A 20,710-nucleotide genomic window follows, 5' to 3' on the forward strand; every position below is an offset into this window, starting at 1 on the left:
AGAAGTCTTCTCACCAATAATAACTCTTTCTCACAAGGAAGAATTTCCTCTACAAAATCTAAAACTTCTTCTTCACTAAGTGAAGAGTTAGAGTCATCCAAGCTTTAGTGTGTTGATCTTTCAAAACCATTGCTCTTTTGCGAGGACATACAGAAGAAATGTGCCATCTTTCATAACACTGGAAGAAATGAACACCTCTTGTTCTAGTTTATGTAGACTTTTCCTTTTCTTTATTTTTATCCTATAACCCTTCATATTTATTTTTGGAAGGATAACCCTCCTTCTTGGAATCCTCCTTAGGGGTTACATGTTTTGGGTACTCCTTTTTAGGAGTAAACTTTCTTTTCAATCTTAATACTTAGTTGAGCTAGGTCATCAAGGTCCCTATAAGGTAAGAGCTCTACCCTATCCCTTATCTCATAATTCAACCCACTTTGGAACCTAGCAATTGTCAATCTTGGTTCTATCCTAATCTAACCCTCTACATAAGCAACTTCATTTTTTGTCTGTGCTATTCAACACTTATATTCTTTTGTTGGATTCTTTGGAGCTTGTCCATTAACTCCTTATAGGTACATGTTTATTTCTAAGGGTGGTTTTAAATTGATTCCAATAATGGATTTGGGAAAGTTATTAAGGCAATGGTCCTTAACCAAGGTGGTCCACAAACTTAGAGCTAAGGCTAGGGGTACTCTCCTTTCCTCACTAATGTGGTGACACTCAAACAACTTCTCAGCCTTCATCTCTCAGTCTAGATACTCGTCTACATTATCTCTTCCATGGAATGAAGGAAGGTCAACTCTTGATTCTTTAGGAGGATGATCTCTCGGTCTATGTGTTCTCCTAGGTAGGGATTGATAGAACTCGTCATATTGATGGTCACTAAAACTAGAAGAAGGAGATTTTTTTTAGTGTACCTTTTTCGATGGGATGTTTCTTCTTGTTGTTTCCCGTTATGTCAATCTATCATGAATTTGGTAAACAACTCTTTTAACTCACTTGTTTCTCTCTTTTGTTGTTTTATTTCTAATATGTAAACCCTCTTGACTATCTTTTCTCTGGGTTCCTAGCTTCACGTATTTTTTTTTTCAAAAGGGAAATCTAGTTCAGATACCTAGGAAAAATCGTGACTTGATGACTAGGTAAGCCTAATATGTTCTCGTGTAGTGGATTATGTTGGCTACAAAGTTCTGCGTTATTTTTTCTAACTCTTTATTTTTGACATAATTAAAAGAATGACATAATGCAGTAGACACCAACCAAATTTTAACATAAAGAGCACCCACGACATCCACAAATGCTCGCTTCCACCAAAAAAACACTTGAAGAAGAACATGCCGGTAAAAAGGAGAAAGAAGTGAACAAGTTAGCCAAAAAGAGAAAGAACATTTGACGAAGTTAAAAACACTTAGGTCTTGTTCTTTTGAGTGGATTTGAGGGGATTTGAGAGGATTTGAACATAATTTTTTTTGTTGTTTTTTTGAGCGAATTTAGAGGTAAATGAGAATGAATTTGAAAATAAAATTTGTGAGAATTAGTGTAGAATTGTATTGACATGACAAATTAAAAAAAATTATTTTCAAATTCATTCTCATTTACCTCTAAATTCGCTCAAAAAAATGACAAAAAAAATTATGTTCAAATCCTCTCAAATCCTCTCAAATCCACTCAAAAGAACAAGTCCTTAAAGAAGAACAGGCCATTGAAAACGAGAAAGAAGTGAAAAAGAAAATATGTAAGATACGGGATGACAAAATTAGAGATTACGAAGAACAAAATAATTTCATTTATCAGTATATTTTAGAAACTTTCAAAAAGAATTTAAAAAAAAAAAAGATACTTAACTGAGATTTTAATAAAATTGTCAAAAAATTTACGAAGGTTTTAATAAAACCGTCAAAATTTACAGAGATTCTTTAAACTTTTCCTAATAAAATTTAATATTTTTACAGTGATAAAAGCAAGTAGTAGCTCTCAAACCAATTTTTAACATATTTTCATCTAAATGGTTAATTTATTACTAAAATTTACGAAACTTTTATAACCCTTACTCTACAAATGAGGATATTAAAAAGTATATTAAAAAAAGTAATATTTAAAAGTGTCATTATTAATGTTTTTAATCCTTAAACAATACTAATAAACATGTTTGATTAGAAAAAATTAATGAGCATATTAAAAAGTATTAGAGTGAAAATTATTCCGTAACTGCATACCTTGATATATATATATATATATATATATATATATATATATATATATATATATATATATATATATTATATATATAATAGATTAGCATTTATTTTTAAATTACAATGATTATTTAATAAATTTTACCTTATCATTTCTTTAAAATTAACTGTTTTTTAAATTTGAACGTGTTTTAAATTTGAATGTTTTTTAAATTTTAAATAAAATGTTGATAACTAAACTTTAAAAAAAATATAATTTTAAATTTAAAATATTATAAATATACATTGAAATAAAAAGATGTTAGAAATGAGTTAAAATAAAATGTTATTAACACAAATTTGTATTTGTTAGTGTCAACACACAATTTTGTCGGATAAGTAAATAAATAAAAAATGAAATATAAAAGAATAATAATTAATGGTGGGTAAAAAGGATAAAATAATAACTATAATACCAGACAATATTTTTGAAATGTTAGTTTAGTATGGTAATAATTTGAATCAATATTACGACAATAATTATAAGCAATAATTAAAATAGTATATTAATATAATTTGCTGCGTCAGTTGCTTTTTTAAAGACGAAAATATGATTTTAAAAATGGACAAATTTTCTGACAATTATAATCAATGTCTTGAATATTATTTGATTTCTTTTTCTTAGAACCACGACATTTTCTTTACCTATTTTGTTCATGGTCAATTAATTCTCAATTAAGATAAGATTACCATAATAATATTACAATGTGTGTATAGTGATAGAAAAAAGGGAGGACGAAAAAAAGATGGAGAGAAACACTATGAAATAATAGAAATAGAAAGAGTACGATAGAGTATAAAGAAAGCTGAAAAGGTATGCCATACATAAACCCTTCTTTTTCATTTTTGGTTGAAGGTCTTTCTAAAGGTATTATTTTTTATTACACACCAATAATGTTTTTCATAAAAAAGAATATCTTCTCTCGTTTCTTTTAAGTATTGGTTATATCTTCCGCATCACGTGATGTTTATTTATTTTATTTAAAAATAAATAATAAATAAACAACTTCAAAATAAATAAAAAAATATTTCTTATCACGTATTTTCCTATAAAAAAATAATAATAAATCATAAAATAAATTTTATACGTACTCATTAGCCTATGGCCGATTTCATTCCTTTTTTCCCACAATTTTCAAAATAAAAGAATTTCTTCAAAATAAAAAAAATGATGTTAATCCTAATCGAGTTCACTTTCAAAAATCTAAAATAATCTATAATAATTTTCAAACAAACTCACAAACCTTTCTCTAGATAAAGAACTACGTGATCCTTGATTGTCCATGCATATACGTAGGAGCAAGGTCAATCCTTGTCGGGTTCATAAAACAAAAAAAAATATGTTTTGGTTTCTTGTTAGTTTATTTATATTATTATTTTTTAGGAAAAATTAAATATTTTGAAAAATCCACGTCAACTTTCTACATTTAAATAAAGGTACTACTTTTAGGCAAGTGTAGTAGGATGCTAATAACTTTCTTACTCGTAACCGATTCCCGAACTTAAAATTTAGTTTTCCCAGACCATGTCTTATTTTATGGTTTTTCATAGTTTTTTCATAATAAATTATGGTGACGACTCCCAAAATCTTTTCTCAAACCCTTTTGTTTTCGATTCGTTGTCCCGTGACGATTCTAGATGTGACAGTTAGTATAAAATTTTAGATATATATTACCAGCACTAAGATTCTTTTCCTCGTAAACAATGCGTTTGCATACAGATAGAACATTATATTTATGAAAAACTAAGAAAAGTGTAACTGAACAAATTCAATCAAATGATGGAATCCAAGTACAACATTATTATAGAAGTTTTTGTAGGTGGGGAAGCTTAGACTTTGGAATCTGTCTAGATATTGGATCAAATTTACATTTACAACACGAGCACTCGATTAATAAAACTCTTTTAGTGCGGTCTCCATGTTTGTGTACACTTGAAATCTTGGGAACTTGGTATTTGCACCACTTTCTACATCGTAAACATGTACTTTTGGTAACTTTGTTGCGATGAGGAGTCGTTTTTCTTCTTAAATTCACATTTTTATAATTTGAGTCACTTAGGTGTCTCCAAGCATTGTAAATGAGTCTAAAAGCACCCAATGTTGCGACTGAAGCTTTCTTGGTTGGATTCAGCATGACTACTAATTTGTTGTGTTGCATCTTGATGCTCTCAATGTCATCTTCAAAGCCCTTCTTAATGCCAAGAACTTTGTACCAATTTATTGCACCGTTGTCATCTTTTTCCATTGCTGCCTGGTGGATCTTGTATGCTAAGATTGTTTCATCAATGCCATCAACTTTTGCGTCTAGTGTTTTGGCCATGCTGGCACAAGTGATCGCCCCTTTGATGTTTCCTTGTTTAAACATTTCTTCTGCATCCCTTCGTGCAAACATTGCTAGAGAATCTACAAAATGCATCGACATGGCTTGCAATAAACAATCACTATGAATGTGTTTTTCTGAGGTTTGATTGATTTATTATTATGCTATGTGAATGATATATATAGATCAACCAATTAGCATAAATATTCTTACATTATCTAAAAGATATTATTCTACACAAGATAGGATAGTATCTATTATATATTATTATTTTATTTTTAACTGTTAGTATATTATCTTATAAATTTTTTATTAAAAAATTAAATCTAACTTATTTACTGTGATTAGTGTGTATAAGAGGATAGAATTTATCGTATGTATGTTGTATCTTTAGTTATATATATTTTCATGATTTATTAAAACTTATTCAAATGTAATGATTAAATAGAGTAATAGCTCAACTTATCTCGTCATTATTATATAGATACACTCTTATATCTTATGCATTTCTTTTTATTGTTCTTATTTTTTAAGTGATAAATTAGTGTAGCATTTATTTTATTGAATAAAATAGAATAATATTTTTATTTGATTCAACACCTGCCTTTTCTACTACTTCTTTTCACTTCTCATTTGTTCAACATTAAAACATAAATTATACTAACTAATGATAAAGAGGAAGGAATGCGGTATTCTTATATTAGGTAAAAGATATTATTATATATAAGATAATATTTATATTCTATCTTTTTAGTATTATCTTATAGTGTTTTCTTTCGGCATCAACGTAGGTATTAAAAAGAAATTATATTATACTTGTATATTGTATCTTAAGAAAATTAAAAGAAACAAATATATTGATAATCAAGATTATAAAAAAATGAAAAACATATATTCGTCTCCTAAAAGAAAAATTATTATAGATATATCTTATCCATGACTGAACTAAACTGTAAACAAAAATATTATCTTATAATTAAAATATTGTAAATATTAAAATCAGAAGATCATACATACATATTTATATATAAAAGTAAAATCATATTAACACAATCTTGTTAAAAAAAAACTGGCAATTACTTATTACTACACATAAGTAAACATTTTTTTCCTGTGAATAAAATAACGTTGAATTTATTGAAACACTAAAACAGATATAACTAATCCAATATAAACAAATGGTGATAAATCCGCGTTGAAAAATAATTAAAGATATAAATGAGTATAAATATCAAAAGATAACTTCGTCACTATCTTATGGATACGCACTTATATTTTATATAGATCAATTACATATTTTATTTATATTTTTGTAGGATTTTTTTAGTTATCTTAAATCTACGTAAAAATAACTTTAGTTATTTTATAGATTTTTGTTTCCAACTATATATCTTATGGATACGCACTTATATTTTATACAGATCAATTACATATTTTATTTATATTTTTGTAGGATTTTTTTAGTTATCTTAAATCTACGTAAAAATAACTTTAGTTATTTTATAGATTTTCGTTTCCAACAATATATAAGTAATGACACTAATTTTATTTCTATTTTATAAGATAAATGTAAGTATAATGATACCAATATTAAATATATATATAGCAGATATTCAAAATTGGATTTTCAAATTTGAATTTATCTTTAATAGTAAATATTTCTTTTTATTTTAATCAGTATATTTTGTTTCCAATATATAAGTAATGACACTAATTTTATTTCAATTTTATAAGATAAATCTAGTAATGATACCAATATCAAATATATATAAAAGATATTCAAAATTGAATTTTAAAATTTGAATTTATCAATTTCTTTTTATTTTAATTAGTATTTTTACAAATATCTATGTGAGATTTACAAATATTGTTAATGAATTCTTTCTTTCATTTACAAATGTTATAAATATTATTGAAGTTCGTCATGTATCACAATCTCAGGACATATTTGTGATCAATATAGACCAATATTTGTGTATATGTAGGAAATGGAGTATCACAACAATTCCATGTTGTCATTCCCTCGCTGTTATGAAATTTCTCAATTTAGATGTACATGACTTCATACCTTGTTTCTTCAGGAAGTCAACATATGAAGAAATATACTCATCAATAATCTACCCTATTAATTGTAACAACATGTGGGACATTACCACATATGCTGATGTCTTGCCTTCACCAAAAAAATATTGTCAGGCAAACCAAAGAAGAAGAGAAGGTTGGAGTAATGGGAGTTGAAAAGGACCAAACAAGAATGAGTAAGGGTGGCTTACTTAAAAGATATGAGCTATGTAGGGAACTGGGTCACAATAGAACTTGTTGTCCTAAATCAATCCAAGAACCAGTAATGTCATCTCAACCAGTAATGCCATCAACAAATGAGTCTGAAGGTCAACCCTAGCAGGGGAGGTTTCTAGGAAAAATTTCAAATAGTTGTGTGAAAATTTTGTAACATATTACTTGCTTCAACAATTATAATTGTTGTGTTTGAAATTTGAACAATTGTAATGGTTCTATAAACAATTTGACCACTTTTGTATGTTTATGGAATGATAACTTCTGTTATCTTTCTAAATGATTGCCTGTTTACTGCATTGAGTGAATAATTGCCTTTTTATTGTAGCTAATGGCATTGACTAAGTTTTTGATTCTGATGTTTGTGATGAGTTCACTCTTTTTGAGATGATTGAATGCCTCTGTGTTTGCTTTCATTTTCAATACATACACAGTAGGAGCTAAACAAATAAGAACTAAGTTATTGTGTTCATATTACATCCTTTATGTCCTATTGCCATATATGATCACACGGCGTCGATAAAAACCAAGACCAATACCACTAATGTGTATAGTTCAAAACAGAAGGCATGTTTGAAGCATATTGTTAACAAATTCCTTTGTGCCATTTCTTTAGTAAGAAAAGTAAACAATATGGAATGTCAATTTGGCTTCACTTACAGATGTTAGTTATCATGTTTCACTATCAATTTACTATGTACTAAGGTAAGGTAATTGTTTTACATTGATTAAACCATTCTTCACTACTATATAGAAGAGAAACAAAATAAATAGATCTCAGTTCATCTATTCACAGATTAAACTTAAATTACATAACAACATCCACAAGTTTAAAACAAGTCTTCAATTCATTAAAACAAAACAACAGTACAAAAAAGGTAGAACACATCATCCAATTCTCAACATTGAAACTAAAATTATGTTTATTACACATAAAATAGAAACCACCCATATCAACACCTTCATCCACTTTTGAACAATCAACACAGATTTGTCCAAATTAAGTATCACTTTCCTATCAGCCTCCCTTTCTTCATTGTTCAACACAATATCATTCTTTCCTTTACACTTGAAGTAGGTACTCTTTTCCTCAAACCTAACATCAGTCCACCATTTGAAGTATTTGCAACCAACGTCTTCAGTTCCATTCTATAAACAAAACAATCAACACCAATGACCTTTTCTCAAAAACAGTTACACGAAATACATAGGTTCAAAGAATCTTACCTTATACTTAGAGCAATCCCAAAATTGTTTGCCTAGATTCTTCGTACTCCTCCCAGTCCTCAACGCACATTTTTGTCCATAATGGCAAATCGATGAATCATCCAAACTCCTCAATCCTCCTCTACCACGAAAACAGACACTAGGGTTTTTCTTGTGCCACCCATTACATGTGGAAGAACAACATGAATGGTCCTTGAACATCTTGTGCAAAGAAAAAGAAATAGATTCACCACCCAAGCACCCACGTTGAAGAAGAACAATTTCCTAGACCTCACACACTCTTTTTAAAAGGAATTTTAGCAAATTAGGGATTTAACCAAATCCAAAATTTCTTTCACCCCTTCAAAGTTACAAAACTCACGTCATGAATACCTTGAATGTGCCACATACTTAAGATTTGCAAAGTCAGCATGTCATGTGACTATAATCTTAACACCGCTTACTGAAATATACGACAAGGGTCCAATTGATTCAATTTTACACGACTAGGGATCTAATTAAGAACACGAATAATAGAAGAACCTATTCAAGAGGATTTTGCATAAACAGGGACCTCAAAAATGATTAAACATTTTTTCTTTAAAAGGAAAATCTAGTTCACATACCTAGAAAAATTCGTGACTTGATGGCGAGGTAAGTCTCTGTACTCCTGTAATGGATGATCTTGGCTACAAAGTTATGCATTATTTTTTCTAACTCGTTTATTTTTGGGATACTAAAAAGAATGATATAATGCGATAGACACCAACCAAATTTTAACATAAATGCTCCAATTTCATTTATAAATTCACATTTCAATGCTTCAGATGCTAGTTCTTTAATTGCTTTCCCTAATGCAAAGCACACTGAAATTGGCATTCCTTTGTTACATACTCTAGTTCCTAGGGATCTATGATAACACATGACTTTAACGGATTTATTTCAAGAAACTATTTAGGTGATCAATACTATCAACCAGTTGCCCTTCTCTGGTCAAACCATCTGGAGTACCATGCCTTTTATTTTTAAACACAATATATGCAAGAGGACAGGTCACTCGATCAACTTTCATCCTCCAAGCAGCTTTTCAATACCCTTACAAAATTCACCATTTGCGAGCACATATATACACAAACCTCCAATTTTTCGACACCGGATGAATCTTTTTCTTGTGGTCTTTCTTGAAAACGTAATATATATATATATATATATATATATATATATATATATATATATATATATATATATATATATATTATTTTCTTTACTTTTGACGCATTTCATACAGACAAAATTTATCTTTTTTTTACACGTCTTTTTTTATGCAAGATGTTACTTCATTGGGTGAACATGATTTGGAAATTTTGAACATGTCATATGAGGCAAGTATATTATGCATATTCTGTTATATTTTTCTACGAATTTAATTTTGAGAAGCTTTAATTTGCTAACTTTTTGGAATTGGACAATAGAGCTTGTTGGGTATTTTGAACGGATTAACAATGTAAGGATGGGTTTGTGACAGTAAATTATTGCAAGAGTACTGAAGACAAAAACTTGTTTACTCTCTAATAACTTGGAGTGGGTAATTTATAACATGCAAAAAATTAATCTTTTTGTAATATGTCTGTTGCAACTGGGATCGTGACGGGACGGCGAACCGAAAACAAACGGGTTTAAGAAAAGATTTTTGGAGTCGCCACCATAATTTATTTTGGGAAAACTATGGAAAACCATAAAGTAAGACATGATCTACGAAAACTAGATTTTAGGTTCGGGAATCGGTTACGCGTAAGAAGGTGTTAGCACCCTACTACGCCTGCCCAAAGGCAGTACCTTTAATTAAATGTATAAAGTCGACGTGGTTTTTCAAAATATTTAATTTTCCCTAAACAAAATAGTAATATAAAGAAACTATTAAGAAACAAAAAATATTTTTTTTGTTTTATGAACCTGACAAGAATTTTGAAAAAGAAGGTTTGTGAGTTTGTTTGAAAATTATTATGGATTATTTTGGATTTTTGAAAAGTGAACTCGATTAGGATTGACATCGTTTTTTTTATTTTGAAGAAATTATTTTATTTTAAAAATGGTGGGAAAAAAAGGAATGAAACTGGCCATAGGTGGACGAGTACTTATAGAATTTATTTTATGACTTGTTATTAATTTTTTATAGGAAAATACGTGATAAAAAATATTTATTTTTATTTTGAAGTTGTTTATTTATTATTTATTTTTAAATAAAAGAATAAATATCACATGATGCGGAAGATATAACTAATACCAAAAGAAACTAGAGAAAATATTTTTTTTATGAAAAACATTATTTGTGTGTAGTAAAAAATAATACCTTTAGAAAGACCTTCAACGAAAAGAGAAAAAAGAAGGGTGCAAAGATGGCATACATTTTCAGCTTTCAATACTCCCCTAGTTCTTCCTTGATAGTTTCTATTGGTAGAGTTCCTTTAGCGTGAGAACTTACTTTTCTCTATACTCTCTCGTACACTTTCTATCTCTATTATTTTAAGGTGTCTCTTTCCCTCCTTTTTTTTGTCCCTTTTTCTATCACAGAGTGCGTATTTATACACACACATTGTAATATTATGGTAATTTTGCCCTTAATTGTGAATTAATTGACAATGAACAACATCGGGAAAGAAAATGTCTTGGTTCCAAGAAAAAGAAATCAAATAATATTCAAGACATTGATTAGAATTATTGTCAGAAAATTTGTCCATTTTTAAAATTATATTTTCCTCTTTAAAAACAATTGACGCAACAAATTATATTAATATAATATTTTAGTTACTGCCTATAATTATTGGCATAATATTGATTCAAATTATTACCAATCAAACTAATATTTCAAAAATATTTTCTAATGATGTGTCCTGCATTAAGGAAATTTATTTTAGGTATAATACCTATTTTGGTCCCAATTTTGGTTGGAAATATTCCAAATGATCCCAATTTTTTTTTGTTCAATGTTGTTCTAAAGAACGTAATTTATGTTCAATTTAGTCCTTCTTGTAGACGGCGTTTAAATCGTTAACGGCCAGATATCCAGATGTTCAATAAATGACACATCACCCTTGACACGTCATCATCATCTCCTACCTCCAGAAACCTAATTTCCCCTACACAGAAACCCTAGCTACCACCTAACCCTAACCGTCGCCGCCACGGTCACGACCAACCACCATCTTCGCACCTCCATCATTTTCTCTACCACCTAAGCCCTAATTGTTGAAAATGTATTTCTGATTAGGGTCTCAACTCGCCAGATCACCATCTTCGCGCATCATCTTCCTCGCGCTTCCAAAATCTTAGGCTGCCACCACTGCTGCGCAGCAAAGCCCATTTTAGGTCGTCGCCGTTGTAATAATCGCGCCACTCAACGCGAGAACCTCCAACCACCACATCTCCATCCGCGACGTCATTAAACCTGCAGCAAATCACGAGTCTTCCTTTTCTAGCACCAACCTAAATCGCGAGTTTCGTACAACATTCATAGCCAACAGCGGAATCTCCATGGCCGCCGCTACTACTGCCACTCCCCTTCTTCAACGTGCCGCCGCGGCACACACCTCCATCATCCTCGCCAACCCCAAACCTATAACCACAAGAACCAGAAATCCGTTGTGGCACACACCTCCATCACCTCCACCGTTCGGTAGTCTCACCCCTTCAGCAGTTTGGTTCCCTTCTTCTTCTCCCTCACTGCTTGGCCTCTTCCTGCCTTCCAACTCACAACGCCACAAAGGACTCCACGTAAGCCAATACATGACATTTCACTATGTAATTGCACATCTAAACATCGGGTCGTTAACGATTTAAACAGCGTTTGCAAAAAGGACCAAATTGAACACAAATTACATTCTTTAGGACTACATTAAACAACAACAAAAATGGGGACCATTTCGAATATTCCCAACCAAAATTGGGACCAAAATAGGTATTATACCTTTATTTTATTATTTTCTTTTTTCCTTTTTCTCTTTATCCACCATTAATTATTATTATCTTATTCTTTATTTTTATTTATTTACTTATCCGGACGAAATTGGGTGTTGGCAATGTCAGGTATGAAATTTAGTAACATGTATAATTAATGCATTATAATCCATCAAATGCCTTATTTTATAGGTAATATTTTAATCTTTTAATTTACTCTATGAGATTATTCATTTGGGTATGATATCTTACAAAGAGTCATGTTAACATTTTTCTTTGCACTATTAAAGGAATACTTATGCTCTATTTCAAAGGATGAATATAAGAACAAAGAAAAGATTAGAATTTTGCAATACCAACATAAATACCACATAGATTGCATAAGGAGATGATTACATGAAAAAAAATGTTTGTCCAATCTACAAATCAAAAGTATTAGATCTTGAATAGAAGGTGTAATAGAAAACACTTATTTCATTGTCTCTATTTACTACACATTCTTGTACATGTAATTAAAATTCTCATTGTCGATTTCACTTATTTGATGGTACTAGAATAATTGTACACTACAGTAAATATGCATATTACCATCAGATCATTACCAACGACCTTAGATCCGTCAGTAATTGCGAATTATCGATAAAAAAATTGATGACTTCTTAGTTTTCATTTATCAGCGGATATATTTGTTAGTAATGGGTGGGTGATTTAATTTACCGATGAAAAAATAGATGACCTCTTGTGTTTCATTTACCAACAGATATATCTGTCAGTAATGGGTAGGTGTTTTAATTTATCGGTGGATATCAGGATAAAATTCGGGTATTCCCTCCCTTAAATTCATTAAAAACTCTTGTCATTGCACTATTTTTCTGGTTTCCCAATTCCTTTACTACTCTTCCCCAGTTCATTGTCAGTCTGGTGTTCTCCTGCCTTCATTGGTGTTTAATCACGTCGTGGTCTTATCGAACCTTCATTGTTGTTGAATCACGGTGTGTTCTACAACTCCTTAACCTTCATTGGCCTTCACTCTTGCTATCAAGAAGCCTTGTTGTCATGGTCTTCCCCTTTCCTCTATGCTTACATTTGCCTAGAGTTCGTGGTTGGTGGAGGGTTCGTGGTGGTATGAGGGTTTTGTGGTTCGTGGAGAGTTTGTGGTTCACGATTCATGGATGCTAGCGTGAGGACGCCAATGTTGTAACGTGGGGCTCCCTAGTATGTTAAGTGAGGTCGATGATTCATGCAGCGTTGAGCTTAGACGATCTTGTTGGAGGTTTTGTAGGTTGTCTTGCATCAAGATTAAGCCATCTTCTTCTCTTTAAAGTACCAAGTTAGTTTTAATTAGTTTACCATTTTACAATCAAATTTGAATTCACTGTGATGTGTTTGTTAATTGTGATTGCTTCTGCTAATTGAAGAACTAAGGTTAAAGCAAGATGAATGAAAACTTAATTTAATTGTTGTTTGTTATCTTATAATATTTTATTAAAATGAAATTTATGGTTTGGTCTTTGGTGATTTCCAAGTAATGGAAATTGTTTTTGGGCTAGGGTGTAGCTATCTTGAGTTTTATCATAGTTGGAGTATTTTGACTAAGCCTTTTAATGAGAATTTGCGTTGATGTGTGTTGAGTTGAAATAACTAAGGGTGTCTTATTAGTAGTTGGTGGGTAGTAGGATTCATGTAATGGGAAGGGTTTTAAATTCTTACCTAAAGTCCAAAGTTTCTGGCATATAATGATGAATTCCTTCTTCAAGTGAATAGATCTTAATTACTAACAAAATTGGTCCAAATGGCTCTTCCCATGTAATTCTCATGTATGGCCTTACATGGTCTAATAACAAAAGCCAAATGAGATTGCCTTCTCTTTTGCACTCCTGGCATAATGTTGTTCCTTTCTCCTTAGCATCATAGACCAGGTCTTTAATGTAGTTGTTGATGATTCTGACACATTTGGAGTGATATCATTGTAATCCTCTGGTGGTCTGATAGTTAGTTTTGCGACATTAGCCTTCACTTTTTCAACCAAAGCATCGACAATAGAATCCATTATCAGGACAACCTTAAGAGCAGTGCACCTCTGCCCATTTTTGTTGAAAAAAATATGGAATTATAATTAAAGTCAAATTACTTAAGAATGTGATTTTTGTCGATGTTATATTATATCTTATGTATACCATAAGAAAAGCACACGGTGGTTGAATTCTAACCATTTAACATTCTAACATTTCAATCTCTTGCATTATTACCTATTGCTTCCTTGCGATTCCACGTCAGCAAAAATTAATTAAAAAGATTACAAGTGGACCAATCCTAATCTGACACATGTTAGAGTTAAAAAGTTGTCAATAAAAGGAGTTAATATATCATTACCCTTTATTAAACTACCATTTTACTACCATAAAAAATACATATGAACCTAGGGTATGGATGAGGACTATGTCTCTCAAAAACATATCTTACATGTATTTTATGTTTCGAGCTCTTTTCAACTTTTCACATTAAAAGCACAATTTAACAGTGACTATTTTATATTTGATTCTACCATACACATAGTCCTATATCACTTAAGAGTCGGTGCATGACGTAATTTAAATATTCCTTCTTCCTTCCATCTTTGGAGGTGTCTTTTAAGAAAAAAATTATAACGAAATTTCATGCTCCAAAGCAGACAATACCTCAAATATATGGTGATTGACCTTGATGTCACTCAACGAACTTGAGATTAAAACATTGACACCCACCGTGAGGTCGATAATGAGTTTCTTAGATGAACCATCGATCCCTTAAGCCCTCCATTGGGGATGACTAATTATTCTGCTTAGACCTCAACTGGAAGGGCTTATGGCCCATAGAGGGCGCCAAATGATCTTACATAGATCTTAAGCGTAGATTTGCAAGCAGATGACAAGATCCTAGTGGTGGCTTAAAAGCTCATGTTTGTCATAATAGGATTTCTTATTGCTTAAAGGCATAGATCCACCTGCAAAAGACTCTTGGGTGTGGTAGGAACATAAGTCCCCCAATCGAGGTCTAGGAAATAAAGGTTCATCATAATGAAGGGCTTGAGGAATCGATAGTTTATCATAGAACCTCGCTATCGATCACACGGTGGACGCTAATGTTCTAATTCCAAATCCCTCGAGTGACGTAATTTGGGTCAACCACCATACATCTAAGGTATTTTCCAGTTTGGAGCATGGAATTCCTTACTGTTTTGTCCTTAAAAGGCATCTCGAGAGTGGAAGGAGGAATGAGTATTTAACTTGCATTTGACGTCGACTCCTAAACGATGTAGAACTATTAGGTCAACTCAAGAGTAGATAAGAACAAAGACAAACGTCCACTAATAGAATGCATAAAGGGATACAAAGACAACGTCCAAGAGAGAAGCAAACATTTTATTCCCAAAACCTTTAATTGGGATCTTTATTTGTTGAGTTATTTGTTTATGCTCCTTTATACTAAAAATGACTGGTGATTGGTGGTACCACAACTATGATCACATAATACATAGCTACGTAAAAATAACCATAAAGAAAGGAAGGTAGAACAAAGAAATTTGAAAGATGAAAAAACTTACAAGTGCAAGAAAAACAACAAGAACAATGAGGGTTTCCTTCCATGGGCTCCTCTTGTGGACGCACAAGGACAAACATCATCTACTATAAATCCAACAAACATGGTACCATAAGTCCTCAAATGAGACACCTGAGTTACTAGACGGTAACATAAAGACCACAGAGGTGGCAACAATAGAATATCTCTGAGGTGACAACGAGAAAAGACCATGGAGGTGGAAATGAGAAAAGACCACAGAGGTGGCAATGAAAAAAAGACCATGAACGTGACACTCAAGCCCTTAAACGAGGCATTGAGTTATTAGATTGTAACATGAGAAAAAAGACCATGAAGTTGGCACTTAAGCCCTCAAATAAGACACCGAGTTACTAGATTATAACATGAAAGAAAAGACCATGATGGTAGCATTCAAGCCCTTGAATGAGACATCACATTACAAGACTATAACATGAGAAAAAGACCTTGAATGTGATACTCAAGCCCTCAAACGAGGCACAAAGTTACTAGATTATAACAGGAACAAAATTCCATGAATGTGGCACTCAAACTATTTAGACAACAACTTTAATCTAAAATACCTTCATACAACGCAAGGCATCAATAAAAATGGAGGAGATACCGAGCTAAAATAGACAACTCAAAGCACTAGATCATGCATAAAATAAGCTTGATATTCCAATGCTCGAGTAGCAATTCGGCATGTATCCAAGTACAAGGAGAGCACGAAGTACAAAAAAACCTCAACATTTAAGTACCCAGGCAAAAAATAGACAAATTCGACATGTACCCAAGTAAGAAAGAAGTCTAGTACCCAAATACAACTTGGCATTTTAGTATATGAGCTACTTGATCTGAGTATAGAAACAAAACAATTGTTCTGCATAACAATATCTAGCACAACAGTAACTCGGAAGCCTGGTACCCAAATACAAAGGTAACTCGACATGATAACACCTAAGTATATTAGTTAACTAAAAGAGCTAAATCAGCTTTAATCCATGATACAAAAAAGGATGCAGAGAAAAAGACAAGAGAAGAATGTACGAAAAATAGGGAAGCTAAACAAGCTTAAGCAGTAGAGGATTAGCTCGACATAGTTGGGCAATAGAAGAGAAAATCGACAAGCTTGAGTAGTACGGGAAAAAACCTGACAAATTAGGAGAAATATTTTCAAGGCTTTCTATCCTTATAAAGTCAGCATAGGCTACCAACCCGCCAGTCCTGATGGTGGCAATCTCGTTATCCAGGGTGACCAACATCAACATCAAGGCTAGCAAAACCTTTTTTAGACCGATCACCTTCCCTTGAATAGCCTTTACACTCGTCTCAACCATCTCAACCTTTATTATCAAGGTTGTCCTTTCATCCTTTGGTTACTGAAGTTTAGAGGTCAGTTAAACAACACAGTTAGAACTTTATGCCAACTCCAAGTCTTTATTCGACAGCTCTCGACCAACTTCAATACATAAGTCGACCAGATTGTCATCTTCACCTTATCCTCCTTCCTTGGAAGAGTCTTAAAAGAGAAGAAAAGAAACATGAGGATAAAACTCGAAGAATAGTGTGAGGAATAACATAAAAGATGCTCGAATGATTGCACGAAGAATACTTGAGGTGGCGTAAAGGATGAGAAACAAAGTCCAGTATAAAAACAAGTACTAAGGCTTTATAGTGAAGTCGATAACATAACATTATAGTGAAGCTTGCCGGAAGTTAGCAGCATCAAAGTGAAGCCAACCCAAACACATCACCATCAAAGTTAAAAGCCGAAGACGGCAACATCAAAGTGAAATATGCCCGAAGTTGGTAGTGCTAAAGCGAAGACTGCCTAAAGTCAGTAGCATCAAAGTAAAGCTTGCTTGAAGTCGACAACATCAAAACAAAGCATGCCTAAAGTCGACAACACTAAGCAGAGATTACCTAAAGTCAGCAACACAAGTCGAAAGGAGTATTCTCACATATCTACTTTTGAACAACTCGATCGAATGACCAATCTACCGACAAGCTTGGTCGAATGGCCAATCTACCTACGAACTCAGCCAAGTGACCAATCTACGTACGAGCTCAGCCAAATGGGTAGTCTACCTATGAGCTCGATTGAATGGTCAGTCTACCTATGAACTAGGCAAAATGGTTGTACATGCGAGCTTAACCGAATGGCCAGTCTATCTACGAGCTCAGCCGAATGGCTAATCTACATGCAAACTCGACCAAATGACAAATCTAGATAAAAGCTTGACCGAATGACCAATCTACATTCGAGCTCGATCGAAAGGTCAATCCACCTACAAACTATACAAGTCGGCTAAAGCTCGACCAAGAGATCAGCACGATAACATATGCCAAATCAAACTCCCGAGACTATGAGGCTTATATTCTTACCAGGTCCAATACTAAAGAGCACGGCCTAAAAAGGCCCATTAAGCTTTTTCATTTTGGAGCATCCCAAATCTAGGAGGCAATATCCACATATCATAACTAATCTCAACAGTTTAGTATTATGGTTACTATTTATAATGAGATATCATTTTGTTATTATTAACTATTATGTTATTATACTCGAGAAAAATATTATTTTAATGATAAGACAGGTTCATGGTCCATGTTGATCTTATAAATGCAACTAGTATTTTCTAAGAAATATTCGTCCAATATTTCATACTCATACTCATAGATTATAAACTCTCTTAATCACTTGTTTAGAGAGCCCTTTGCAAGTGAGTCTCCGCTAAATCTTACTATCTGTCCAAAAATTCATGCTCAATATTCCAATAAAATTAATATTCATATTATATAAGCTTATTGAACCCATTTCTATTATCATCAACACTTTCACTTATTATGCTTTTCAACCAAATTCTTAACTGTGTGTGACTCTCATCAACAAAAAAATAAACACAAGAAAAAAGAAAATCCACACTCCCGTGAGCAAACTACTTTAAAACTCTCACACCATTATTCTTAACAAATGTAATTCCCTTGCCATTTAAAACTAAAAGCTCCATTGTTGTTTCTTGAATCGCATCAATTATCTTAAACTTCACACCAATCTTTGCACATTTCTCGCCCTTAAAACCCCAACATTTCTTGGCCACACGCTTTCAATGTATCCTCCTTTGACTACAATGCAAGGAAAATTGATCAACACGTTTTCAATAAACCCCTTTCATAAAACATGTTTTCTACATATGCATTTACAACACCAACCACACCAACACAAACGTGAAACACATATCACCCCTTTAGATAACATATATTGGTTAACAAAGTATTAAAACAGGCTTTTTATAAACGACATGTACTTAGAAACAAATAAAAAAATAAATTAGAGACTAAAATCGAATAAATTAAAGTTGAAATACTAAAAATATAAATACAAAAAGGTTCCATCGGAACTAAAAACATTTTTTATCTTACAAGTTAATATTTTTATATAAATTTATATAATTTTTCTTTACTTTTGTAAAAGGTAGTTTTTTACATAGAACACTAAAGAAATTATAAAAACTTCTTATATATGTTCATAGCCATTTTTATATATAATCTATGTTTTGATATACTAATCACTTGGTATATTGACTAATTATAATTTGTACATATCCTCACATCATGAAGCAACTTTTGGATCTATTAAATATTTTTATGGTTTTCCAGGGTGTTTTTACTAGTAGTTAGACTAATATAAGAAAAAAAAAACAAGAAAGGCATAAATAGAGTATAGAACATAAACTCCTTGCCAACTTTTACTGAGTATCTTTTACATTTGTCCTTTTATTTTCACAATTTTTATTTTAACCATGGATTCCTTGGTAGACCAGAACACAGCGTCTGAAAATTTACAACTGTTCCTGCATCTGTGGGACACAAAACAGGGGTCCCCAAATCAGAGGGTCTAACAATTACCAACAGTGTTAAAAGCAATAGAAATTGATTAATTTGTTCCCCCTTTCACTGTAGATAGAAGTTTCATAAAGCATTGAACATGATTCTGTCTCCTTTTATGTTTCCAGCACGTCTAATTTCCAAAACCTCATCATAATTCTTCATCATTTGTGACCAAAAGCTTGTCTCTATTCAAATCCAAAAGTTTCATCGACCCAATAAATAACTTTCCAATCGAAATCAATGAATGAAAATAGTGTTAATATTAATCTCAAACACCAAAAACTAATAGAAAATTGAGGACCAGAAGAAGCAAGATATGAAAACCTTATATTACAAATTTTGAGTCAAAACAGCAACATCCTGGAACATGCAGCAACTGCCAGTAGCAACACTGAGGAAGAACATAGAGAATAATATATAGAAACAAAAAAATTTAGATTTAAACAAAAACAAACATGGACAAAACAAAATAATATATCCCTAAAATTAGAAGAAGAAAAAACAATAAAAGGGTGAGAGAGAAGAAAAATAGATATGAAGAAGAGAAACCTATGAAGAAATAATACAACCAATACCAAAAAACCAATCAAGTGACTTTGAATATGCCATGCAAGTTGTTACAATCACTGATCAACGCTTGATATGCTTGACTTTGTTCCAACCCTTCTTACATGAATCTCCCACAATCTTCACCCCTTTCTTGAGCAAGACCTTGAGCTCCTTGGCTCTATCTTTCACTTGTTGTTCAAACCCAGCCATCACAAAAACTCCTTTCAGAGAGAAAACAAACGGGTTGTGCTGGAGAAATTGCTAATGTATTCTACAAGGTGATGGAAGAGAAGATACCAACCTCTTTAAAGTAAGAGGGAGTAGTGGAATCCAACGCATCAAACGACACCTGGCGATGATCGGTTGGTGGAACCGATTTAAAATTTGATCTCAGTCGTCCTTTGATGCTAACATTGATTGCGGGATAAGCATAGAGAGCACGTGTGGGGACCACATGTGTTGTGTTGTAGTAATGCTGACACATCTGAAAGCAAAGTGAGTCTGGCCGGGACCCACGCTAGCTCACTTATAGGGTGACAAAATCTAAGAAATAAAAAGTTAGAAGGAAGAAGAAAATTTCTGAAAATTAATCAGTAACAGTTATTTTTCTATTAATTAAGTTGTGCTTGGAAAAGAATATTTATTCATTACTAAGGGATTGGGTTTAAGAATCATTTATAAACA

The 20,710-nt window shown here is 32.1% G+C and overlaps 1 protein-coding gene, 1 long non-coding RNA gene and 1 pseudogene across 2 annotated transcripts; 1 reads left to right on the top strand and 2 right to left on the bottom strand.

The window, feature by feature from the left end:
* Positions 1 to 4,036: 4,036 nt before the first annotated feature.
* LOC148197066 (uncharacterized) lies at positions 4,037 to 7,998 on the bottom strand. Its single transcript, XM_088093590.1, has 2 exons — positions 7,947 to 7,998; positions 4,037 to 4,692 (listed from the first exon to the last, which is right to left on the bottom strand). The coding sequence occupies exons 1-2, from the start codon at positions 7,996 to 7,998 to the stop codon at positions 4,037 to 4,039; spliced, it is 708 nt and encodes a 235-aa protein (XP_087949716.1).
* Positions 7,999 to 8,702: 704 nt separating this feature from the next.
* Positions 8,703 to 12,460, top strand: LOC148197067 (putative E3 ubiquitin-protein ligase ZFP1; annotated as a pseudogene).
* A 6,850-nt stretch (positions 12,461 to 19,310) lies between these two features.
* On the bottom strand, positions 19,311 to 20,111 carry LOC148197068 (uncharacterized). Its single transcript, XR_015780188.1, has 2 exons — positions 19,802 to 20,111; positions 19,311 to 19,700 (listed from the first exon to the last, which is right to left on the bottom strand). It is a non-coding gene; the product is annotated as an uncharacterized LOC148197068 (long non-coding RNA).
* Between the last annotated feature and the right edge of the window lie 599 nt (positions 20,112 to 20,710).

Source organism: Vigna umbellata, chromosome 6 (assembly GCF_029865625.1).
Source record: "Vigna umbellata cultivar VRB3 chromosome 6, Vumbellata_1.0, whole genome shotgun sequence".
In the NCBI taxonomy this organism is placed as follows: Eukaryota; Viridiplantae; Streptophyta; class Magnoliopsida; order Fabales; family Fabaceae; genus Vigna; species Vigna umbellata.